A 24,992-nucleotide genomic window follows, 5' to 3' on the forward strand; every position below is an offset into this window, starting at 1 on the left:
TGCTGGTTCATATGGTAGTTCTAATTTTAATCTTTGAGAAACCTCCATACTATTTTCCATAGTGGCTGCAACAATTTATAATCCCAGCAAGAATGCTAAGGGTTTTTCTCCACATCCTCCCCAACACTTGTTTGTTGATTTATTGATGCTACTCATTCTGACAGGTGTGAGGTGACACCTCATTAGGGTTTAATTGGCATTTCTCTGATGATTATGTTAAGCGTCTTCCCATATGTCTGTTGGTCATCTGTGTGTCCTCTTTGGAGAAATATCTATTCAGGTCCTCTGCCCAGTTATTAATTGGATCTTTTTTTTTTTTTTTTTCCTTTTTTGTAGTTGTTATTTTTTGGTAAGTTATATGAGTTCCTTATATATTTGACTTATTAACCCCTTATCAGATGTATCATTGCTGAATATTTTCCCCATTAGCTAGCTGTGCAAAACCTTTTTAATTTTATGTAGTCTTGCGGGGACCGGTTTGGCTCAGTGAATAGAGCATCGGCCTGCGAACTGAAAGGTCCTGGGTTGATTCCGGTCAAGGGCATGTACGTTGGTTGTGGGCACATCCCCAGTGGGGGGTGTGTGCAGGAGACAGCTGGTTGGTGTTTCTCATCGACATTTCTAACTCTCTATCCCTCTCAATTCCTCTCTGGGTAAAATCAATAAAATATATTTTTTTAAAAATATTCTATTAATTTTATGTAGTCTTACTTGTTTATTTATTTTGTTTACCTCGCTAGAGGAGACATACACAAAAATATTACTATGAGCAATGTTAAAGTTTTTACTGCCTATTTTTCTTCTAGTTTTATGTTTTCAGGCCTTACATTTAAGCCTTTAATCCATTTTGAGTTTACTCTTGTAGATTGTGTAATCCATTTACATTTAAAGTAATTATTGATAGGTAATGTATTGTAGTTATTATCATTTTATTATTCATATTTTTTATTATTCATGTTTTCATCTTTTTTCTTCTTTTTCTTAAAGAAGTCCTCTTAACATTTCTTATAATATTGGTTTGATAGTAATGGATTCCTTTAGCTTTTCTTATCTGTGAAGCTCTTTATCTGACCTTCAGTCCTAAATGAGATAGCTTTGCTGGGTAGAATAATCTTGGTTGTAGGCTGTTCATCACTTTGAAAATTTCTCATGCCACTCCCTCTGGCCTGTAGTGTTTCTGCTGAGAAACCAGCTGACAATCTTATGGGAGCTCCCTTGTAGGTAACTAACTGCTTTTCTCTTGCTGCTTTTAAGGTTCTTTGTTTTTAACCTTTGCCATTTTAATTATGATGTGTATTGGTGTGGGCCTCTTTGGGTTCATCTTGTTTGGGACTCTTGGCACTTCATGGACTTGTATGTGAATTCCCTTCACCAAGTTAAGAAATGTTCAGTCACTATTTCAGCAAATAGGTTTTCAATTCCTTGATCAGAGGTCTCTCTTCTTTTAAAACCTTTATGATACAAATGTTAATACACTTGATGTTGTCCCAGAAGTCCCTTAAGTTTTCCTCTTTTTAAAAAGTTATTTCTGCCTGGCAGCGTGGATCAGTGGTTGTGCGTCGACCTATGATCCAGGAGGTCACAATTCAATTCCTGGTCAGAGCACAAGCCCGGTATTATGAGCTCGATCCCCAGTAAGGGGCAGGAGGGAGGCAGCTGATCAATGATTCTCTCTCATCATTAATATTTCTATCTCTCCCTCTCCCTTCCTCTCTGAAATCAATTAAAAAATGTATTTAAAATTACATTTTAATTGAAAAATAATTTATTTATTTATTTATTTATTTATTTATTTATTTATTTATTTTTGCTATTCTGAGTAGGTGTTTTCTGCTACCTTGTCATCCAAATCACTAATTCAAATCTTTGCTTCATCTAATCTGGTGTTATTCCCTCTAATGTATTCTTCATTTCAGCTATTATATTCTTCATTTTTGACTGGTTCTTTTTTTGTAATCTTTATTGTTGAAAGTATTGCAAATGTCCCCTTTTTCCTTTATTGATCCTTCCACCCTGCACCCTCCTCTTCTGCAGAACTTTACTGCCCTATTGTCTGTGTCCATGGGTCATGCATAAATGCATATATGTTCTTCATTTAATCTCTTCCACCATTCCTTCTGAAATATATCAGTCTGTTGCATGCTTCCATATCTCTGGTTCTATCCTGTTCACCAGTTTATTTTGTTCACTTGATTCCACATGTGAGATCACATGATACTTGTCTCTCTCTGGCTGGCTTATTTTACCTAGCATAATACTTTCTGGGTCATTCCATGCCATTTCAAAGGGTAATAGATCCTTCTTTTTTACAGCTGCATAGTATTCCGTTGTGTAAATGTACCACAGCTTTTTTTATCCTCCCATCTACTGATGGGCACTTGGGCTGTTTCCAGATCTTAGCTATTGTAAACTGTGCTGCTATGAACATAGGGGTGTATATTTTCTTTCGAATTGGTGTTTCAGACTTCTTAGGATATATTCCCAGAAGTGGGATCACTGGGTTAAATGGCAGTTCCATTTTTTAATGTTTTGAGGAAACTCCACCCTGTTCTCCACAGTGGCTGCACCAGTCTGCATTCTCACCAGCAGTGCACGAGGGTTCCCTTTTCTCCACATTCTCAGCAGCACTTGTTGACAGTCGTTATGGCAGGTGCGAGGTGATGTCTCATTGTGGTTTTAATTCACATTTATCTCATGATAAGTGATGTTGAGCATTTTTTCATATGTCCCTTGGTCATTTGTATGCCCTCTTTGGGAACTGTCTATTCAAGTCTTCTGCCCATTTTTTTAATTGGATGTTTTGTGTTCCTGTTGTTGAGCTGTATGAGTACTTTATATTTTGGAAATTTACCCCTTATCAGATATATCATTGGCAAAATATGTTCTCCTGTACAGTGGGTTCCCTTTTCATGTTGGTGCTGGTGTCCTTTGCTATACAGAAGCTTTTTTAGTTTGATATAGTCCCATTTATTTTGTCCTTTGTTTCTCTTACCCTAGGTGATATATCTGAAATTCTATGTGAGATGTCTGATAGTTTGCTGCCTATATTTTCTTCTAGGATTTTTATGATTTCACAACTTACATTTAAGTCAAGTCCATTACCCATTTTGATTTTACCCTTGTGTACAGTATATGTCGGTGGTCTAGTTTCTTCCTTCCTTTTCTTTTCTTTTTTTTTTTTTTTTGCATGCACTTGTTCAATTTTATCAACACCATTTATTAAAGATACTGTATTTACTCCATTGTATGCTCTTGTCTCCACTGTCAAATATTAATAGAGCATATGGCTTGGGTCGATTTCTGGGTTCCCTGTTCTGTTCCATTGATCAATATGCCTGTTCTTGTGCCAGTACCAGACTGTTTTGATTATGGTGGCTTTGTAATATGATTTGATATCCGGTATTGTGATCCCTCCACCTTTGTTGTTCTTTCTCCAGATTGCTGCAGCTATTCAGGATCTTTTTTGGTCCATATAAATTTTTGGGGTGTTCTAGATTTGTGAAATAAGCCATTGGTATTTTATAGGAACTGCATTGAATCTACAGATTGCTTTGGGTAGTATGGCTATTTCATTGATGATATTTCTACCAATCCATGAACATGGTATATTCTTCCACTTGTTCATATCTTTTTCTATCTCTTTTTGCAATATCCTGTAGTTTTCCAAGTACGGGTCTTTTACCTTCTTAGTTAAGTTTACTCCTAAGTATCTTAATTTTTTTTTTCTTGCAAAGGTAAATGAGATTTTTTTTTTTTTTTTTTTAGTTTCTCTTTTTGAGAGATTATTGGTGTTTAAAAATGCCACCAGTTTCTGGCTGACTGGTTCCTGTTTATGTTTTTCTATATCTTTGTTAGAGTTCCCACTGAGTCATCTAATCTTCCCCTGAACTGCTGAGCATCCTTTTAACCAGTGTTTTGAACTCTGTACCTGGGAGATTTTTTGCCTCCATTTCATTTCATTCCTTTTCTGGAGTTTTGCCCTGTTTTTTGGGACATGTTTCTTTGTCCTCCCATTTTGGCCACCTCCCTGTGTTTGTTTCTATACCTTAGCCAGGGCTGCTTTATCTCCCACTGTTTTCGTAGCAGGTGCCCTGAGCAGCCCCATGGTGCAGCCTCATTGGTCACCTGAGCCAGGTGCTCCAGGGGTGTCTCTTGAACAGGTTGTGCATACCGTCCAGTTGTAGTTGGGCCTTGATTGCTGTTGGCATGTTAGTGGGTGGGACTGGCCTGGGGCTGGCTGAGCACAGGACTACAGCGCAGGAGCTATTGTGCAGGGCTGACCCCATGGAGCTGGATTTACTTTAGTGGGACTCTGGTCCAGCGGAGTCCACCCTGGTGGAAGGTCATTTGTGGAAGTGGTTGGGTGGTGCTCTGGTGTGGTCCACAGCTGACCACAGGGTGTGTTGATCCTGAGGCCTCTTGGGAGGGACTCCAGAGCAGGCCACGGTTGGCCCTGTCTGTGTCGGGCCTGGGGCCACCATGTAGGAGCTACAACGTGACCTGCAGCTGGTAGCTGCCTGAGAGAGGCTCTCCTGCAAAAGGAGGCTGGCTGCCCCTCTTTCGGGGCTTGGGGCCCCTTGGCCAGAGGTACGGGGCATGCAGTGGCCAGATGCTGCTCTGGGGGGTTTGTGGACCTTGGAGAGATTTCAGGAAAGTGTGCAGCATGGGCAGAGCCGGGCTGCTTGTGAGGAACAGCCACTGACAGAAGTTGGGGTGGTGCGCACCGTGTGTGGGATGGGTCTCAGGGCGTCCGCTGGGGGTGGCGAGGGGTGTGAGCCAGGCTGATGGAGACTCAGATGTGGTGCCTTTGCCTGCAGGCTGGGTGGGTGAGGGCTCAACAAAGGAGCAATGGCACCTGCTGGCATGTCTGTTCCCGAGAGAGCTGCCCTCCAGGCCTCACCCAGAAACCAGACCACCCAGCTGCTCTGCTGTGTCCCCGGTGCTCTCTGAACGGCCTCCCTCTGCTGGGCTCAGAGCAAGCATTCGTGACCTCAGGCCCTTCACAAGGACGCCTGGGTCGACAGCAGCCTTTCACGTCACCATGGAGTCCCTGTGAAGGTCACAGCCTGACATTGCGGGACTCACTCCTCTTCCTGGTACGGCGGCTCCGAGCGGGGAGCCCAGCACCGGCTGAGACCCTCACGCCTCAGCGGCACCTCTGCCGTGGAGCTGTGCCTCCCGGTTCTTCACGCGCGTGGGCGTGGCACCGGCCCGTCCCACGTCTGTCTCTCCCGCCAGTCTCTGCCTTCTTCTGTATATCCTTAGTTCCAGTTCTGTTCGGCTAGTCTCCAGCTGGTTCTTAACGATGGCTGCTCTAGACTTTAGTTGTCTTTTTTTTATATATATATATACTTTAGTTGTCATTTTTGTGTGGTTGTGGGAGGAGGTAGGAGAGTGTTTGCCTGCTCTGCCACCTTGACCAGAAGTCTGTCCCAACCTTCTAACAGCGGAGTTATCGAGGCCTTGTTCCCACACCACACAGCTCACCCATTCACAGCGCACGGCCCTGTCTCCCCACCAGGAGGGCGGCTCGCAGGGTTCTCCGGAGCCTGGACAGTGTCTGGCCGAAGCAGGGGCTTGGCAAATACAATACTTGTTGAATGAGCGAATGTCACAGAGTCTCGGGACCTCTGCTGGTTGTCTGAGGCCTTCCCTTCCTTCAAATCGCACCAGGGACCCAGGATGGTGTGGCCAGTGGCTCACCCTCTGGGCTGTCAGGGAGGGAATGTGCTCAGGGCAGGTTCTGTGACAGAGGCCTGTCTCAGTGCCGGCCGTTCCGCCCCCGGAGCCCGCGGCCCGGGCTCAGGAGCAGAAGCCCAGGTCAGGCAGAGACCTGCAGCTGCCACAGCGGCGACAGTGGCACGGTGCCCGCTGCTGTTCCACCCAGCGCTCCGAGGCGCCCTGCAGGCCAGAGCCCGGGGCTAGGACCCTGGTGCTTCTCCAGCCGCGTGGAGCCACGGTTGGGGGACACTGCCAGCCTCTGCCCTGTGCCCCCCCCCCCGGGCCTTGTGAGAGCCCAGGAACACGCCTGGCAGCACCGATGTGCACGCGCTTCCACCAGCAGCAGGAGAGCCCCTAACTGCATGGCCCCGGGGAAGACGGAGGACCTGAGGTGGCGATGCACCTGCTGCGGGGGCAGGGGTGCAGGGCATGTGACAAGACAGGATATCTGCCCGCGATCCAGGGGCTGCCGTCCCTCATGCACAGATGGGGACACTCAGAGGTTAGGGACTGACACCAGGCCACCCCACTCACAGCCGCACAGCCCGCACAGGCGGGGAGAGTCCCCGCTTCAGAGAGGAGGAGCTGAGGCCCGGGCTCCGCCAAGCTAAAAGCACCACTGGGAGCCGGCCTCTGGCCCCCGCCCCCTCCTCCTCCTCCCGCCAGCACAGGAGAAGCACGTCCATCCCTCGGGGGGAGGGGGGAGCCTGCGGGAGGCAGCCGCCGAGGCTTACCTGAGTCCTGGGAGCAGCTGAAGCCCGTGTCCCCCGTGCTGCTGCTGTGCCCCAGGGGCTGTCCGCCGGCCATGAGCGCCGTGAGGTGTGGGGACAGGCCCAGGTCTGAAAGGCAAAGTCGGCACTGACCACAAACCCAGTCGCTCCCGCGGCCCCGGCCTCCCACGGCAGCCCCTCGCCTCACCTCCCGTTCTCCCGTCCCCGCTGTCCTCCCTGCAAGCCAGCCTCAAGCCATGGACAGACAGGGAGACCCTGCCGCCCTCCCCACTGTGCCCTGGGCCGCCCCGGCAGTCTGATTGTGACATAGCTGATGGGTCCCCGGAGGGCCCTCCCTGACAACTCAAACCCACAGGCCGGAGGGAGAGGAACTGGGAGGTGGACCGTCCCGGTGAGACACGGAACGAGGGTGTACGTTACCTCCTGAATCCTACCTGGATACCAAGAAGGGCTTTTTAAAAGGTTTACCGCCCAGAGCAGGGCAGAATGCTTGTCTTCTGGGTGAGGGGATGGGGGTGGAGGGGAGTAAGGCAATGGGTGTGACCCGGGAGGGAGCTGGGTTGGCGGTGGGGGGAGGCTGGTTCTCACGCTGCGCCCCCAAAGCTCAGGAAGCTCGATAGAAGTCTCTACAGGAAGCAGTGGGCCCAGGTGTCAGCAGGAGTGGGGGGACAGGGACAGAGCCTGTTATGGGCCACAGAGGGGAGCCCAGACCCAGGCCTGTGCGCAAAGGGCTGGAAAGACAGAGATGGGGGAGGGGGGAAACAAGGAAAGAATAACGGGTCTCAGAGGCGGCAATGCAGGGAGCTTAAGAAAGCAAAAAAGTTCTGATTTTCTCTGAAGGTTGAGAAAACAATGAATCCACGGACAAGAGGCTGGTGGCCAGGGAGGCGACAAAAAGGGGCTCTTAGGAATGAAACCTGAGCTCCAGAGCCAAGCTCTGGTGTGACGACAAGATCTATGGCCTGGTCCTCGGCAGGACCTCCCGAGGGGCCACCCCTGTCCTCCACAGACACAAGGAGAGGGAGCACCAGCCTGTACCGTTAGCGGGTTTTTCCTTTCTTTTTTAAGCCTCACCGGAGGGTATTTTTCCCATTGATTTTCAGAGAGTGGGAGGGAAGAGAAACATCAATGTGAGATGTGAGAGAGACATTGATTGGTTGCCTCCTGCACGAGCTCTGACTGGGGCTGGAGATCGAAACTGCAACCCAGGTTCATGCCCTCGACTGGGAATCGAACCTGCAACCCCTCCATGCATGGGCCAACCCTCCGACCCTGAGCCACACCGGCCAGGGCTGAGCCTGGTTTTCTGAGGAACAGCGACAGACACACACTGTCCTCTGTTCTCTGGAGCCGAGGACAACATGCGATGGTGGAGGGCCAGGCGGGCTCTAGCCCTTCCCCGTCATGGCATCCGGGAGCTGCCCTCTTGCCCAGGGTTGGTGTGGTCGGCTGGGGCGAGAACCCACGTGACCACCCCCTCCAGGCTCTGGACCCCAGACCATGACTGAGCCGCACCGGGAAGCCTGGCTTGGGGAGGAGGCCGGGACCGTTCGCTGCCAAGTGGGAAGGCTGAGGCCACAGCGGGTTTGGACACTGACTCTGAGGCTGCGGTGAAAGCCAGGAACCCGTCCCGGCCTCCACAGGGGACTCCCTGCAGCCAGACCAGCGTGGCTGCGCTGGAAGGTCTGGGGGCCGCGCGGCCAGGTGCCCTCCCGTCCGTTCCCCCAGCATCCCCCACCAGAGCGGGCGCCGTCACCCCGAGATTCTTCCCGGGAAACAGCAGACCTACTGGGCTGAGCCCAACCCGGCCCTCTGACACGATATTCTAAAGGCACAAGCGAGAGGCCCCAGGGGTCAGGCAGAAGCCGGGGCAGCTGGGCGTCACCAGTGCCTGTGAGAGGCATGGCAGGTGAGAGGGCATTCTGAAGTAACCGAAGGCACAGGTGGCACCAGGAAAGGGACTGGGGAAAGCAGATGGGAACATTCCAAGGCTCCAGGGTGGCCCTCCCTCCCTGCAGCCCAGGCCTTCCGTAGAGGGTCCAGGGGCCAGCATGTCCTCCGGGTCCCCGTGAGCCTTGTCCCCAGAGGAACCCGGGGCGGCACTGGGCCCGGTGCCAGGAGCCGGGAGCATCAGGCGAGTGGCGTCTGGATAGGCTGTCCTGCCCCGGAGGCCAGGCCACCTCCAGATTCCTAGGGGGCCCGGGCGTCTGCTAACGACACTGCGTGAGCAGAAGATACCCGGGTAGCTCCGTGGCAGGCGACACCCCAGGGAGAACCTAACCTTTGAACCTAACTTCCTCGCGGCAACAGAAAGAGAAAACCAAAACGCATCCATTGTGGCCGACATCTGTGTGTGAAACAGACACGACGACGTGTTCGTAAAACTCCCGGCTCCCCAGAGCCAGCTGGGAGCGCCGGCTATTTCTGGAATTCCGCTCTGCCTTTGCTCACGAGCCCCATCGGGAAAAACCACCCCACGTCCTCCTCCGTAGTCATAGCTGTGCGGGTGCCCAGGCAGACGGAGAGGCACGAGAGCAAGGCAGGGCCTCCACGTTGCTTCCTGCTGGCTTTGGACGGACCTTATTGTCCTGCTTGGGCCTTGATGACAATAGTAGGGGTGCACTCTCTAAGGGGAGCGGAGGGAGAGGGGGGGAGATGAAGCAAGCTTGGGACAGAGGTTGAGGAGCCTCCTGCAGATCCAAGTTTGCCCAAAGAGGGCACTAGACCAGGGTGTGCTCCGCCTCGGCCTAGCCATAGGGGCCAGAGGGGAGGGGAGGCCAGGGTTCCCCATCAGAAGGCCATTCCCAGCAGGGGCAGGGCAGGGCAGGGTGCGGGCCGGTGGGCACTGCATCCGCTGTGTCCAAGGCTCGGGCTGGTGCTGCTGGCCGCGGCCTGGGAACCTCCAGGGGAGAGGCGACAGGGACCCCCGGCTCCCGTTCCTGGAGAAGGCCAACCACTCCTGTCCCCACACTCTTCAGCCAGAGTCCTCCCGCAAGACCGCGTCTCCCTCAATGAGCAGGAGACGGCCGGCTGCCTTGGCCCTGCCAACCCAGCCACAGCGGGCTTTGCCACCCGTCTCACAGCCACCGAGCTCTTCCCGGCTCATCACCAGTGACTCGCATGGGGAATCTGGGCCTGAGAAGCACATGTTTCTTTTCGTTCTGTCTACCCTCCTCTCCTTCTCCATTCGCTTTCCTCATTTTTTCCCTTCCTCATTCTTCATAAGAAACCTTAACTTTTAAATTTTATGTTTTCCTGGAAGAAAAGCGATTTTACAAAATCTGAACAAGTAAGTTAACCAGTGACATAAAACCAAGCCCTGAAGGCACTCGTGGCTCACACGTCACACTTGAAAACATGATCTCACAAATGCCCTGGGCTGGCATTCCAGTGGCTGATGGACGGGGAGACTTAGTTTCTCCTTTGGCCAACAGTCCCAGAACGCCTTCCTCTCTCAAGAAGTAACACTCCATCAGCCCACGAAATACACCAGTGGCGTTGGCGTATGTAACTGCCTCCTAGCATCACTGCCGTTGAGTATTGGTGTCATCAGGAGGAGTTCTCTCTCTCCACCCTCTGTTTCAGGAAGAGGAAGGCTCCGACTGAGGGGAGCGAGCTGCCCAAAGTCATCCAGCAGGAGATGGGAACTGCAGCCTGTCGGGCTCTTTACATAAACACTGCGTAAGTGCCCTCAGATCTCTCTCCCCTCAGCTCGCCCAGGTGAGGGCCCCTCAAACAGGACCCTCCAAGCCCCGCTGCTTCTCCATCAGGACAACACGGCAGTCACTGCAGGAGGCGAGGCCCCGAAAAGCACGGGAAAACGGGACAGAGGGAGGAGCGGCAGGACGAGAACAGTTGCCTCACAGCACCTCCCGGTTGTACTTGTTAATGACAGACAGCGGCTGTGAGAGGGGCACCACCTTCCCCGTCGGAACCCCTCCCCACATTCACACCTTGAAGCCCTCACCCCGTGTCAGGGCACTGGAGGCGGGGCCTTCGGAAAGCAATCACATGAGGCCGTTAGGCTGGCGTTCTCCTAAGAGGAGACCAGAGAGCTTGTTCCCTCCCATCTCTGCCCCATGAGAGGACACGGCAAGGAGACAGCCAGGGGGGAACCGCACCCGAGCCCTGCCCGGCCCCAGCCTCCGGGCCTGCTCTGTGAGCACCAGGCCATGGTGCTCTCTCACAGGGGCCCGCGCTGACGGAGACATCGCCCAAGAGATGCCGGGTCCCATGGTAACAAGGTCCTCTGGAGCCCCCGGTGCCCCTGGCATCATCACTGAGAGGGGTTCCCGCCCAGAGCCTAAAGCTCCCTCTGATCCCGAGCACACACTGAGGGGCTGCCCCAAACCCGGCCAGCGGGCACGAGTGCCCGTGTCACGGAGACAAGGAGAGAAAGGGGCGTGAGGTGATGGGGAGACCGATGGCCATGTGGGAAGGGAGGAGACGGGAGTGGGGAACGGGCGGCACCTGAGCCCAGTCTGCCGTCTGCCAGCAGGGGTGGTGTGACCATCGGGGCTGGTGGCCCTGTGGTCAGGCAAGACGTCCGCTCTGGGGGAGGCTGGGCTTCCCCAGCCCTTCCAAAGTCTAAATTATCTAAAACAAAGAGGTTTAAAAGGCCTGTCCCTGTCCAGAGTGTTCCTGTGGGTCTCACCAAAGGGGACGGATGGCGTCCAGAAGCTTGTTTGTCCTGAATCCACTGTCTGGCTGAGGAGAGGGAGCCTCGCAGGGACATTCAGTGTGTGTGTGTGGTGGCGGGATGCGGGGGGAGAGGAGAGGGAAGAGGGGGAGAAGCTGAATTATGAGGGACAATCTAGGACCCCAGTGACCTGGGACGAAAGGCCAAGAACAGGCCCAGTGAGGAGGAGCAGTGAGGAGGACGGCTGCTGCTGTGCAGAGGTCTGGAAGGAAGGGGTTGGCGGAGAGCAGGCGGCCGGGGTGCGGGGTGCGGGGTGCGGGGTGTTCTCTCAGGCAGGGGGGCGGTCCTCTGGAGGCCAGGACGGGGCCCGGGAACAGGAAGCAGACGCTGAGCTCGGGCGCCCCTGCCTTGAGCTGCTCAGCCCGGGAAAGCCGCGGGCGTCGCAGCGGGCCCTCTGGGCGCCCCTCCCCCAGAGGAAACCGAGCTCTGAGCCTCCAGCCACCGCGGGCGTGAGGCCTCGGCCGGCGCCACGCCGGAGGACCTCCGGGGGAGGACCACGGGGGGAGGACCACGGGGGGAGGACCTCCGGGGGAGGACCACAGGGGGAGGACCTCGGGGGGAGGACCTCCGGGGGAGGACCACGGGGGGAGGACCTCGGGGGGGAGGACCTCCGGGGGAGGACCACAGGGGGAGGACCTCGGGGGGAGGACCTCCGGGGGAGGACCACGGGGGGAGGACCTCGGGGGGGAGGACCTCGGCGGGGAGGACCTCTGTGGGGAGGACCTCGGAGGGGAGGACCTGGGGGGGAGGACCTGGGGGGGAGGACCTGGGGGGGAGGACCTCGGGGGGGAGGACCTCGGCGGGGAGGACCTCGGAGGGGAGGACCTCGGCGGGGAGGACCTTGGGGGGAGGACCTCGGCGGGGAGGACCTTGGGGGGAGGACCTCGGCGGGGAGGACCTCCGTGGGGAGGACCTCGGAGGGGAGGACCTCGGGGGGGAGGACCTCCGTGGGGAGGACCTCGGAGGGGAGGACCTCGGGGGGGAGGACCTGGGGGGGAGGACCTGGGGGGGAGGACCTGGGGGGGAGGACCTCGGCAGGGAGGACCTAGGGGGGAGGACCTCGGTGGGGAGGACCTCAGCGGGGAGGAGGACCTCTGTGGGGAGGACCTCGGGGGGAGGACCTCGGTGGGGAGGACCTGGGGGGGAGAACCTCAGCGGGGAGGACCTCGGCCGGGAGGACCTCGGAGGGGAGGACCTCGGTGGGGAGGACCTCAGGGGGGAGGACCTAGGCGGGGAGGACCTCCGTGGGGAGGACCTCGGTGGGGAGGACCTGGGGGGGAGGACCTTGGCGGGGAGGACCTCGGGGGGGAGGACCTCAGGGGGGAGGACCTCGGGGGGGGGGGACCTCGGCGGGGAGGACCTCCGTGGGGAGGACCTCTGTGCGGAGTCCCTCGGCGGGGAGGACCTGGGGGGGAGGACCTGAGGGGGAGGACCTCGGTGGGGAGGACCTCTGTGCGGAGTCCCTCGGGGGGGAGGATCTGGGGGGGAGGACCTCGGCGGGGAGGACCTCCGTGGGGAGGACCTGGGGGGGAGGACCTCTGTGGGGAGGACCTCTGTGCAGAGTCCCTCGGGGGGGAGGATCTGGGGGGGGAGGACCTCGGCGGGGAGGACCTCCGTGGGGAGGACCTAGGCGGGGAGGACCTCGGGAGGGAAGGCCCGCGGGCCGCCTGGCAGAGGGCGAGCTCCCCGACCGGCTCCCAGGCACCTGTGATCCTGTTGGAGATGCTGAAGAGCCGGGCGGTCCGCTGCCGCTGCGCGAAGGGCTCCCGGCAGTACCGGTCCCCGAAGCACATGCCCAGCAGCTCGCGGCGCACCGTCTTGTTCCAGAGCCCGTAGATGAGCGGGTGGCACACGGCGCTGCCGAAGCTCAGCCAGGTGGCCCAGGTCTCCAGCCGCGGGGGCACGCAGCTCGCGCCCCAGAGCGCCTCGCAGGCGATGACCGCCATGTAGGGGCCCCAGGTGAGCAGGAAGGCGCCGAGCACCACCAGGATGGTGACCAGCGCCTTGCACTGGTTGGCGGAGTAGACGGCGCCCTGGAGGGCGTTCCGGCGGCTGCCCGAGGAGGACGTGGAGGTGCTGGAGTTCTTGCGGCCGGTCGCCCGGGCGTCCTCCTGCCCCAGCACCACCGCCCCGCAGTGCACCTTGCGGGCCTTGACCCGGGCCACGCGGAAGATGAAGCCGTAGCACACCAGCATGACCAGGAAGGGGAACAGGGCGCACCAGATCTGCCAGAAGGCCGTGTAGCCCGGCTCCCGGTGCCATGCGGCCACGCACATCCACTTGAACTCGTCAAACTCCACGGAGGACCAGCCGAAGAGCGGGGGCAGGCAGCCCACCAGGGAGTGGAGCCAGATGTAGACGAGAGCCAGCACGGCGCGGTTCCCCGTGATCTTCATGGGGTACACCATGGGGTACAGGACGGCGTAGTAGCTGGAGAGGACGGGAGGCGAGAGAGGAGTCAAACAGAGAAAACACCGGCTGGGCCCCGAGGCTTTCCGTGGAGAGCACCCCCCCCCCCCCAGATCGGGACCGGGGACGCCGGCCGGCCCCGAGGGCTTCCCCGAGGGCAGTGCACGCAGGGAGGGCGGCCTGGAGGAGGGACTGTGGCTACAGCCTCACTGTCACCGTGAAGCCAGCTCATCCACCAGGGCCTTCTGCAGTCCCTGGGGACACAGCTCCGGGTCAGCCTGAGGCTGCCGACCTGGCATCTGGCCTAGGGACACGGACAGAGCCGGGCATGCGCCCCGGGCACAGCCATCAGTTATCCTGGCATCGGGGTCTGCCTCTCACTGAGGCCGTGCGTGCAGCAGAGAGAGAAACAGGCCTCCGAGCAGGGGCGCTGGCTCCGCGGTGGCTCTGCCGGGTGCAGGCTGACTCAACCGCCCAGAGCTCTGTTCCCCCGTCGGTGACCCGGAACCAGGGAGCCTCGCCTCCGATCCGAGCGAGGACGGAGCGTGCCCGCCGGGGCCAGGCCTGCAGCACGCCGCCCTTCAAAGGGCAGGGGGGCCCCCCGCTTGCCTCTGCCTGGTCACCACCTGCTCCCCCTTCTTCCTCCCTCTTCTTCCTCCCCCTCCTTCTGCGGACGGGCCGCCCTCTTGTTCGTGCTCCTGTAAGGCCGCTGTGACCACAGCAGCCTGGGGAACGAGGCAGGCCCCTCTGGTGGTCGCCTCGCCCAGAGACGGGTGGAGACACTGGCCTGGGTCCCATCACCCTGGCCAAGGAACGGGAGGGGAGCTCGCCGAGGGCACGTTCCCAGAGATGCTTTCTCCTTTGCTCTGCCCTCTGCCATGCGTGTGGGGAGGCCTCAGCCCCGGGGTGGCCGGGCGGCGGGCGGCGGGCGGCGGGCGGCGGGCGGCGGCCCCGGGCGGCGGGCGGGGGCCCCGGGCGGCGGGCGGAGGCCCCGGGCAGCAGGCAGCGGCCTGAGCTCCCGCCCGGAGAATGCCAGCTATCTTGGCTCCTCTGACCGACCCCGTCTGGCCGGGGCAAAAACAAGCACGATTAATAACCGTCCTCTGCACACAGCCTCTGGCTTTCCTCAAGCCGCTGTTAGTGTTAGCACGTTATGGCAAGACCTCAGCTTTATTGTGACAAATGGTGTTTATATCCCTCCAGACTGAGGTCCTGGCAGGAGCAAGTCCCGCCGTGACAGTGAGTTCTCCCAGCTGCGCCCGGGCCCGGGGCAGGCCCAGCCGAGGAGCCCCCCGGACCACACGGGCGCAGCCCTGCCCTGTACCCCCACACCGCAGGGCCCTTCGGTTTTCGGGGGGCTTGGGGAGGAAATGTATATACATGGAAATGCACCAATCGACACCTCTATCGTTTCCATGTCTGCCACAAAAGACAGACTTGGTAGATGTGAGACTTCATGTTTGAAAGTTAAGCCTCATGTAGGCCTTGCTGCAGGTTCAGAGGAAAATGGAGACAAGGGCAGCTTCCCCCGCGGGGGAACGAGGGTGAAGACGGGGGTCCCTCTGCTCCCTGTACCCCCGGCTGTCTTCCGAAGCCCCCCATCTGCTCTCCAACAACTCCCGCTCTGACCGGAGCCCCAGGGGCCGCGTCCCCCGGCTTCCTAATGGCACCTGTGCCGAACCGCCCCAGGCACTTGTGGGCTCCAACACTCAGCTCCCCGCCCCGAAGCCAGCGACCTTGGCATGACCCTGGCTTTCACAGGAGGCTCCCCCCAGCACGAACAGCCCTGCGGCCACCCCGGGACACAGTCCCTCATGCCGAGCGTGGTTTCCCCAAGGAACGGGCCGGCCGTGGCTCCAGCCGCCTTCTCTGATGGGAACGGCTGGGAGCTGGCGTTCCCTCCAGGGTGAAGGGCCGCCTGCTTCCTCCTCCCCGTCCTCCCGGTGCAGACCGCCCACAGGACCCCGGCCTTGGGCCTGGCCTGGGCCCTGCACGGACAACCCAGCCACCATTTGTCAGCTAAAACCCTGATGGTCCCACGGGAACCCGGGGGCTGTGTCAGCCACTGACTGTCCCAGGCTCGTCCCTCCGTGTTCCCCTGACGGCGTCTTCCCCGATCCTACGCGTCCCGCGGAACCCGAGTCTTCCTCTGCCAGGAAGACTGTGTGTCCCCCCAGCCCGCCTGGGGTGAATGAGCTGACCGTCAGCAAAATGCAAACCCCCAAGCTGCCCCGGGACGGCACACAGCGGGAATGGGAGGGCGCCTGTCGATGCCGCGAGGGGCACCCGCAGGCCCCTCCTTACGGAGCCCTGCACCACGCGGGCATCTCTCAGGCGCCAGCATCTTCGTCCCTGGGCTGTCCTCCCTCCCCGGCTCCCCTCCCAACCAGAGAGGAGGCTGGTGAGGCCCCTGCACTGTGGACGGGGCAGTGTTCCCTCTTTGCGTCCCCACCCCGAGCCCAGCTCTGGCCCAGGTCAAAACAACAGGCAGAGGACAGCAGGTCTAATCCCTCTGTGGCCAGGTCAGCTTCCGCTGATTCTCTACGCTAAGAATCAGAGGTCTCTGTGAATGCTTTTTAAAAGCCCTGGAACCTCTTTAAGAAAACAACAACAACAAAAAGAAAAACTACAGCGAGAATGATATATAAACATTTACAAATATTACGGATTACATACACAGGGCACTGGGCTCCAATGCCCACTGCCAGCCCCTCCCAGGATGCAGCCTCTCTCTCGGCCTGGGCAGGGGCAGGGATGTGATGCTGGAAAGGGCTCCAGTGTTCCACAACACTAAACAGAATGCAATAGCAAACATCTTACCTAATAATAGACAAACATGTAAATTGACTGTACCTCCGCTATGCCACTAGTCAATCAGAAGTGACATGCAAATCAACCCAACAAAGATAGTGGTTAATTTGCATACATAGGCACCGAGGGATGGGGGTGGGACACTTGCATCATCTCCATGGTGATGACGCAGGCGTTTGCCCCACCCCCGGTCTCTCAGGGCCTCTGGGCAGCGTGGGTAGGTGGGGCTGGAACAGAAAGAGACAGCTCCAGGGCCTGAGCAGAAAGGGGCTGGGCCAGAATGGAAAGGCAGTGTCGGCAGCCAGGAAAAGGAAAGCCCAATCTAGCATGAATCTTCGTGCATCGGGCTTCCAGTATATACAATAAATGATAGATAAAACTCCATGCAAGAGAGACGAGGTAAGGCCCACGGTCCTCTGGCTGAAGACGGAAGCAAAGGCAAAGCTCTGCTTTCTCTCCTGGCCCCACAGAGCCCGGCACCCTCCCCAGGAGCTCAGCGTGACAACCCCAGGGCCAGGTGCCCGCGCCAGGTCCCTCTGCACACCTTCCCCCCTCCTCCGTTCTCCGACCTGCGGCAGGCTTACCGGTCGATGGCGATGACGCCGAGGGTGAGCATGCTGGCCGAGCTGATGAGCAGGTACAGGAGGGCGGAGAAGTTGCACCAGACCACCCCGAAGATCCATTCCCGCCGGATGGAGCTGGTCACCACGAAGGGCAGCACCAGCACCGACAGCAGGAAGTTGGAGAGCGTCAGGCTGAAGACGAACTTGTTGCTGAGGGTGAGCAGGTAGGACCTCTTGTACAAGGTGACCACGATGACCAGGTTGCCCAGGCAGACAAAGATGGTGATGACCACGATGGCGATGAACTCGGCGACCACGGCGCCCCCTTCACCGGCGGCCGCCCCCGTGCGGTTGCTCAGCTCCTTCCAGTGGCCCAGAGAGGAGTTGAGGCTCATGGTCAGCGCGCCTGGGCGTGGGGTGGGTGCAGCATGCTGATGACTGGGGGGACAGGGCAAGACGGGGGGACAGGAAAGGTCACCCGGTCAGACCACCGACCTCCACAGAGAGCAGCAGAGGCCCCGGGCCCCAGGCTCGTCCAGAGGCCCCGCCAGCCTCCCTGCCAAGCTCTGCACACACGGCCTGTTGTCTGTGTGCCCCCCACTCACTGTGTCCCCGTGAACGGGGCCTCCTCCGTGCTAACCGGCCATCCATCCCGCCAGGCCGGCAGCTCCGACCTTGAATGCACCAACGAGCCATCCTGAGTGTCAGCCCCAAGGGTCGCCTGCTAGATTCCGGCCCCCGAGACCAGGGGCGGGGCCTAGGAGTCTGCATGTGAGAGGGGCTGGAGCAGGCGGTCCCGGGGGCACGCTGCGGGCGGCTCGTGCCACTCCAGGTGGACCCTGACCCGCAGCAGCTCGGCCCCTGGAGCTCACCCGACAGGCGGCCTCCGCCTCCGCCTGTGACTCGGAGCCAGGCCTGGGTGCTGCCCCCGCCCTGCTGACCCGGGTGCACTGCGCGGACGGCAGGACCCCCGGGGGCGCTGTTCTGAGGCCCAGAGCAGGGCAGAAGCAAGTGCACCTCCCACGGAGACGTTACCATGGCTGCGCCGGACAAGGACCCCGCACTGATACCAGGGGGAGGAGGACCAGTTAGGGGACTGGGCCCACAGCCCATTCTCTGAGAGCGCCGTTCCTGCTCTCGGGAGACCGGCTGGGGATCTTGGCTGGAACTCGGCATTGACACAGGTTAGCAGTAACTGCTGCCGATGAAGGTCTCTCCAAAAATTTCCGTCTGCTACAATCGGCCAAAAACCCCAGTCACTTTCCCTTCCACCTGCTCTGGCTCCCCACACACAGAAGGCACCAGAAATAAAGGGGAGATTGCTTTGCTGGAGCCAGACAGGAAGAGCCGGTGCCTCACACAGCGCAGCCCCGGGCTCTCCCACACTCACCAAACCCCTCCGGCCACAGGAGCTGCTGGGATGGGAGGCAGCCCCGGCCCCACCGGCACTCCCAAGGACAAGATTCCCTTCCGAGGGAGCCCGCCGCTGAGGGTCACGACCCGGGGTCCTCGGCCCGCTCCCTGGAGCAGGACCCAGTAAACCTGGTCTCTCCTGCATCTGACAGCCTCGAAATCCGTCACAAGCTACTTCCTTCCCTTCTGCAGACAAAGCTCCCCGATCCCGAGATGCCGTCCAGGCCGCCTCTACCTCAGACTCCCTGCGGGTGGTCCCCAAACCTGCACACACCCTTCTGGATGTGGTGGGTGAGGCTGGAGGACACACAGGGGCGATTTCCTCCACGATCAGGGTGATCTCGAAGAAGCGTTTTCTTAAGCAAGTGTCTCAGCCTGCTGGGCTTAATGAGCTCACGTCAGTGTGAGCCCAACGAGAAGCCAGCGTTCACACACACGCATTTCTGTGAAGGAAGGTAGACACCCCCAAAATGGAGCCTATGAAATGAATGTCTTTAAGCCTAAATTTTAAAAAATGTATTTCTATTACATTTTATTTTGTCCACTTCGGCCCGTATGTCCGGGCTGCCAAAACCTTCTGGCTTTGGACCCAACGATGCAATGTGCTAGGTCCCCCAGCTCTGTGCCAGGACTGCGCTTCAGAGATGAGCCCCGAGGTCTGTCTTCGGGGGGTCACTGTGGGCTTCGTCTTTACTCTGTGAGCTGCAGGTTTTGTTAACTCTTACCTGCAAATTATTCATCGCTGTCTCAAAACAAGGCCCTACATAAGCTGTTACTCTTCTTTTTTTCTTTTTTTAAAATATATTTTATTGATTTTTTACAGAGAGGAAGAAAGAGGGATAGAGAGCTAGAAACGTCGATGAGAGAGAAACATGGACCAGCCGCCTCCTGCACACCCCCTACTGGGGATGTGTCGGCTACCAATGTACATGCCCCTGATCGGAATCGAACCTGGGACCTTTAGTCCGCAGGCCAATACTCCATCCACTGAGCCAAACCGGTTTCAGCTAAGCTGCTACTCTTAACTGCACACGTGATAACAGTGGCTCAGAGACAGACTCTGAGAGCCCTGGCTGGGTGGCTCACGTGGTCAGAGCACCATCACGATACACCAAGGTTGCAGGTTTGATCCCCGTCGGGGCATTTACAAGAATCAACCAATGAATGCATGAAAAGGTGGAACAAAAAAATTGACAGGAGCTTTTAAAGCAAAATTAAATTAAAACACTAAGAAAGATGGAAGCTCTTAGAGAGGTGTGATTAGAGTAAAAATATCCTAAGTTGCCCTAACCGGTTTGGCTCAATGGGTAGAGTGTCGGCCTGTGGACTCAAGGGTCCCAGGTTCGATCCTGGTCAAGGGCATGTACCTTGGTTGCAGGCACATCCCCGGTAGGAGGTGTGCAGGAGGCAGCTGATCGATGTCTCTCTCTCTCATTGATGTTTCTAGCTCTCTATCCTCTCCCTTCCTCTCCGTAAAAAAGCAATAATATATATATATATTTAAAATACCCTAAGTTAGTTTTGGTCCAGAAGCCTTGGCCATGGCTGCTCCCAGCACCTGGGCCAGTGCCAGGCTCACAGTGTGTAGCTCAAGAATCATCAGTGGATGAATGACTAACCTTCAAAACCATGTTGTTAAGTCAAATATGATGGTTAACGTTATCAAGTAAACACGAAAGGAATAAAAACTGTGTGCAAACCTTTATTCTAAAGAAGGAAGGAAGTCCTCCTGGGCCCGGCTGCTCTCCGGGGCCGTGTTAGCAGGCACACTGAGCTGTGCAGTCACGGCCGCGGGCTGGCTGCAGGCCTGGGCTCCGCGCAGGAGGCAGAGAGGGAGGCGGGACAAAGACCTGCCCACAGGGAAACCCACAGCCCAGCCTCTGCCAGGAGCCCGGAGAGGGGAGGGCACAGCCCCAGCAAATCCTCGGGGTGTGCTTTTAACGAACAAGAGGGTATGGAATGCCCCAGCCCACGAAGGCGCCCAGGCAGGCAGCCAGCGTCCGGGGCCTGACAAGCCAGGGCCCATCGAATGAAGCAAACTCAAGGGTGACTCACATTTCCCCTCTCCTGGCCAGTTCTGCTGCCAGACACAAGGGTGTTCCACTCCCACACTCACTCTGTCCTGCCCTGACCAGATAATCCCCCCCACCCCCCTCCAGCTCCAGCTTGGAGAAACAACATGATTGGAACTCGATTGACGTTTAATGGGAGCATCAGAAACCCTTCCTTCACGGAAGGCAGCCTGGCAGCACTGCCCGCTCACTGCCCTCGGGGCCTCCTCTCCTGGAGCGGCCTGGTCTCCCTGACCAGTCCCGGGAGCTGGCCGCGGAGCCAGGGCTGGTAGCAGGCCTCCAGTTCTCACAGCCAAACCTGCCACTCAGAGGAGTTAATGCCATTGTGTGGGTGCAAAACGCAAAGCGCAAGGCAACACGGTGGAATACGGAGACGGTATTCATGGCTTTATAAATTGGCTAGCGTGGCAATTCCCAAGACATCATTCTAGAAAAGCCTGGTGTGTGAGGCAGCATGGCGATAACAGAGGGTGGATTCGTCCCCTTATTTAATCGTGTCGGTCAGGTGCTGTGCGGCTCACCTCATATCTGACCTAGAACTCTTGGGTTTTCCTTGCCTTTCACCGGACTCCTCCTGCTCAGAGCCTTCGCTGGCATGTGTCAGAGCCACAGCGAGGCCTGGGGTTGAGTGTAGGAGCCACCGGACCCGGGTTTGAGGAACCAGCTCCGGGGCCGGCAGGGAGGTAGTAGCTGTTAGAATACACAGCCCCGGGGCAGGAAATGCTGCTCACACTGCTTCAAAGGGCCCCGGTGAGATCACCTTGTGCTACTTTGGTCCAACTCTGGGGGCTCTTCATCTCAGCACCTCAAAGCTCTTTGCACACATCACTCATCGGCTTGGGGGTGGGGCTGGGGGGGAGTTGGGAAGAAGGTCCTAATAACCACCCTCATTTGCACTAAGATAAAGAGCGAACCCCTGCCCCCACTCCACCCACAAACCAGGCCACCCAGCTCGCTCAGTGCCAGGAGATCACAGGCCCTGGGTCCCCTCGCTGCCCTCCTCCACCCGACCCTGGCACTCCCCCTGGCATGCCCGAGACAGCTGAGCTAAAGATGGACGGCCGGCCAGCCAGCCCAGGGCTGTGCAGTGCACAGTGCTTTGCTCTTGTCCCCATGAAGGCACACGACCTAGTAAAGTCGGTTCAGAACCCCTCACTTCTGCCAGGAGCAGGGCTGAGCTCCATGCATCAGAGGAGGGGGAGGAGGCGAGAGGCCGGGCCCGGGGGCCTGTGGTCTGTCTTCGTTCTCGGTTTGGCAGCGGGGCACGCCGGGCGGGTCCCTCTGCAGACACTCCCAGTGTGAGCCCCCGCGGCCCCTCGGCCTGTGCGGGAGCTGAAGCCTGGAGGCCGTGTGCCTCCGCTCTGCCCCGGGCGGCACTGCATCCGCAGGACGTCAGCGCTGACTCTATCCGATGTCTCCCCAGGACAAGCTCCTGCTCCTCAGCACGGACACTCCCCAAGGCTCGGCCGGGACCCACTCCTCTCCCCACACCTTGGGGAATCATACCCATTTCCGGCGTGCTGCCTAACTATTAGTGACTGTTATCAGTGTTTGCAGAAGGTCCGAGCAGCACACACCGGACCTTAATAAACATCGTCTCATCGGACCCGGCGCATGACGGGGAGAGGTGGGAATGGCTCCTCTCCACGCGTCAGGGACAGCATGAGCTCAGGAGCTAAAGGGCCTGGGTTCAAATCCTGGCTCCGCTGCTGCCAGGCTCCACCTCCCTGGGCACCGGCTTCGCACTTGTGAACGGAGAGAACATTCCCGCTCAGCTGAGAATATCCCTCACAGGGTTAGTGGGAGAAACCAGTGAGTTAATATCTGCACGGGTGCCTGTTAAATAATGCATTGGGGAAACTGAGGCTCAGAACCAGTGCCTGGTTCGAGAGGACAGTCAGTAGTAGTCCCACAATGTGGTCCCCTGGCCGTGGGCTGCCACGCACCTTCAACCCATCCATCCCCAGGGCAGGTGAGATTCCACCCGCCGTGGCCGCCTCCACTCTCACGGCCACACCCTCCACGTGCTTCCGCTCCGGCCAGCGGGCGGTGCGCTCCCGTTTCTAATTTGCTTCGCTCCTGCCTGTGCTCTCCCTGCCTGCAGAATGGATGAAGATGCCGTAAGTCTAAGTACTTTATTGATCTGTTGGTCTAATAACTTTATGGAAGGAGAGAAAGAAACAAACCAACAAATGGGGGAGGCGAGGAAGGGGCTTGAGGATAACTCAACATCTACCACGTCACACGCAGGGCTTGGCGATGAGGTCTTGGATATGCCACTGAAAGCAAACAAAGAAAAAAAAATAGATAATGGAACGTCATGAAAAAGTTTAAAATTCTGTACATCAGCCGGGACGGGTTTGGCTCAGTGATAGAGCGTCGGCCTGCGGACTGAAAGGTCCTGGGTTCGATTCCGGGCAAGGGCATATACCTTGGTTGCGGGCACATTCCCAGTGGGGGGTGTGCAAGAGACAGCTGATCGATGGTTCTCTCTCATCGATGTTTCTAACTCTATCCCTCTCTCTTGCTCTCTGTGAAAAAATCAATTAAATAAATAAATAAATATATATATATAATTTTTTAAAATAAAAACATGAAATAAAATAAAATTCAAGTATGGGTGAGAATGTGGGGAAATTGGAGCTTTGTGCACTGTGGTGGGAATGTGAAATGGAGCCGCCAATGTGAAAACAGCAAGGTCATTCCTCAAAAAATTAAACAAAATTACCATCTGGCTCAGCAATTCGATTTCTGGTTATAGACCCCAGATAACTGAAAGCAAGGTCTTGAAGACAGAGTTGTCCACCACATTCATAGCATTAGTCACAGGAGCTAAACTGTGGAAGCAACCCCAGTGTCCACCAACCAATGACTGGGTTGGCCAAATGTGCTCCATCCACACATCGGAATACGATTCAGCCTCAAACAGGCAGGGAATTCTGACACACACTGCAACTTGGATGCATCCTGAGCACAGTATGCTGCTGAGTGACGTAAGCCAGCCACAAAAACACAAATACCGTAAGATTCCACCTATCACGAGGTGCTTAGGCCAGTCAATGTCATAGAGAGAGCAGAAAGGCTGCTGGGGCTGGGCAGAGAAGGTGATGGGGAGCTATCTGTCAGTTTTGCAAAATGAAACAAGCTCTGGTCATGGATGGTGGGGATGGCTGCACTATATGAAATGTACCAAGTACCACTGAACCGTGCACCTAAAAATGGCTACAATGCTATATTTTATGTTATATATATTTTACCATAATTTTGAAAGTTAAAAAAAAGTCCCAGGGTACCTGCTCTTTAATCCCCCCTCCTCCCCCCGGTTTGGAGGGCCATGCGAAGAAGGCAGGGTGATCCTCACAGCCTCTCAGCCATGGACAGAGACGAACCACAGAAAGCCCCCAGCCCAGTGGTCGGCAAACTCATTAGTCCGCAGAGCCAACTATATAACAGGACAACGATGGAAATTTCCTTGGAGAGCCAGATTTTTTAAACTTAAACTTCTCCTAACGCCACTTCTTCAACATAGACTCGCCCAGGCCGTGGTATTTTGTGGAAGAGCCACACTCAAGGGGACAAAGAGCCGCAGTTTGCTGACCACGGGACTAGAGGAAGGCGCTCAGGCCTTGGCGAGCAAGGACCACTCCTCACAGGGACCGGTCCACGGCTGCGCCCCTGAACGCAGCTCGTACTGGGGCTGCACCCGCCCCGGATCACAGACTGAACCCAAACCCCGCTTCTGGCCACCAGGCGCCTCCGCGCCAGCGCTTCCTGTGGGCGCTGAGGCCCAGAGGACTCAGCACGGAGCCACGCCGGGCTCTGAGCCGTGGACTGTTGGCTGGATTCCTCCAAAGGGCAGCTGGCCCCTCCCAGGCCTCCGCCAGCAGCAGAGCTGCCATCATCGCCCTCCCGTTTCCCGGTCAACACGCACGGGGGGTCCCCGCGAGCCGCCCAGAAACGCCACAAACAGCAGCTGACGTCATGGCGAAGCCACGTCACCCAGGGCAGAGGCTGGGCCCCGAGGGGAAGATTCCGGAAAGAGGAGAGGAGCCAGTGATGGCCACAGAGCAAGGGGGAGGCGTCAGCCATCGAAGGTGGAGCAAGACCTTCCCATGGAACAGCTCCCGGCACCGGCACCGGCAGGCCTGGCTGCTGTGGGTGCAGGAGCGGAAACGCCGGTGCTCCCCGAGGCTCACCAACGCCTCCGGCCCTGGCTCACCAACGCCTCGGGCCTGCACCTGGGATCCCCGCAAATCCCCAGGCAGCGCCGGGTCAGACCGGGTCGGCGCTGCCAGGCTCTCCCAAGCCTACCTGCGGCTGCCAGCACCACGCGGTGACTCACCGGGCGGCCGGGCCCGGGCGTGGCGCGGAGCCCCTGCTCTGGCAGCAGCGAGGCCAAGGCCAAGGCCACGCCGGAGTCCCCGTTCCCCACCGGCCTGTCCTGCAGCTGCTCAGCGTCGCCCTGGGAGTCCCTGGGCGCAAGCCTAGCGCGTCCAAACCCGACTTCCTATCCTTCGCCTCAAACCTCCCACCCTCTTCTTCATCCATGTGAGCTCCCCCAGTCCCCCCACTG

General features: G+C 57.4%; 1 protein-coding gene across 3 annotated transcripts in view; it reads right to left on the reverse strand.

The window, feature by feature from the left end:
* Positions 1-24,992, reverse strand: part of GPR161 (G protein-coupled receptor 161) — a 35,625-nt gene that overhangs the window by 3,377 nt on the left and 7,256 nt on the right. For all 3 annotated transcript variants that reach the window (XM_036442667.2, XM_036442669.2, XM_045582946.1), the window contains exons 2-4: positions 16,956-17,372; positions 12,857-13,581; positions 6,456-6,560 (exon numbers count right to left, since the gene is read on the reverse strand). In XM_036442667.2, the coding sequence (XP_036298560.1) occupies positions 6,456-6,560; positions 12,857-13,581; positions 16,956-17,372 (1,247 nt within the window). The remainder of the gene's footprint in view (positions 1-6,455; positions 6,561-12,856; positions 13,582-16,955; positions 17,373-24,992) is intronic.

This window comes from Pipistrellus kuhlii, unplaced genomic scaffold (assembly GCF_014108245.1).
Source record: "Pipistrellus kuhlii isolate mPipKuh1 unplaced genomic scaffold, mPipKuh1.p scaffold_m20_p_18, whole genome shotgun sequence".
NCBI lineage: Eukaryota > Metazoa > Chordata > Mammalia > Chiroptera > Vespertilionidae > Pipistrellus > Pipistrellus kuhlii.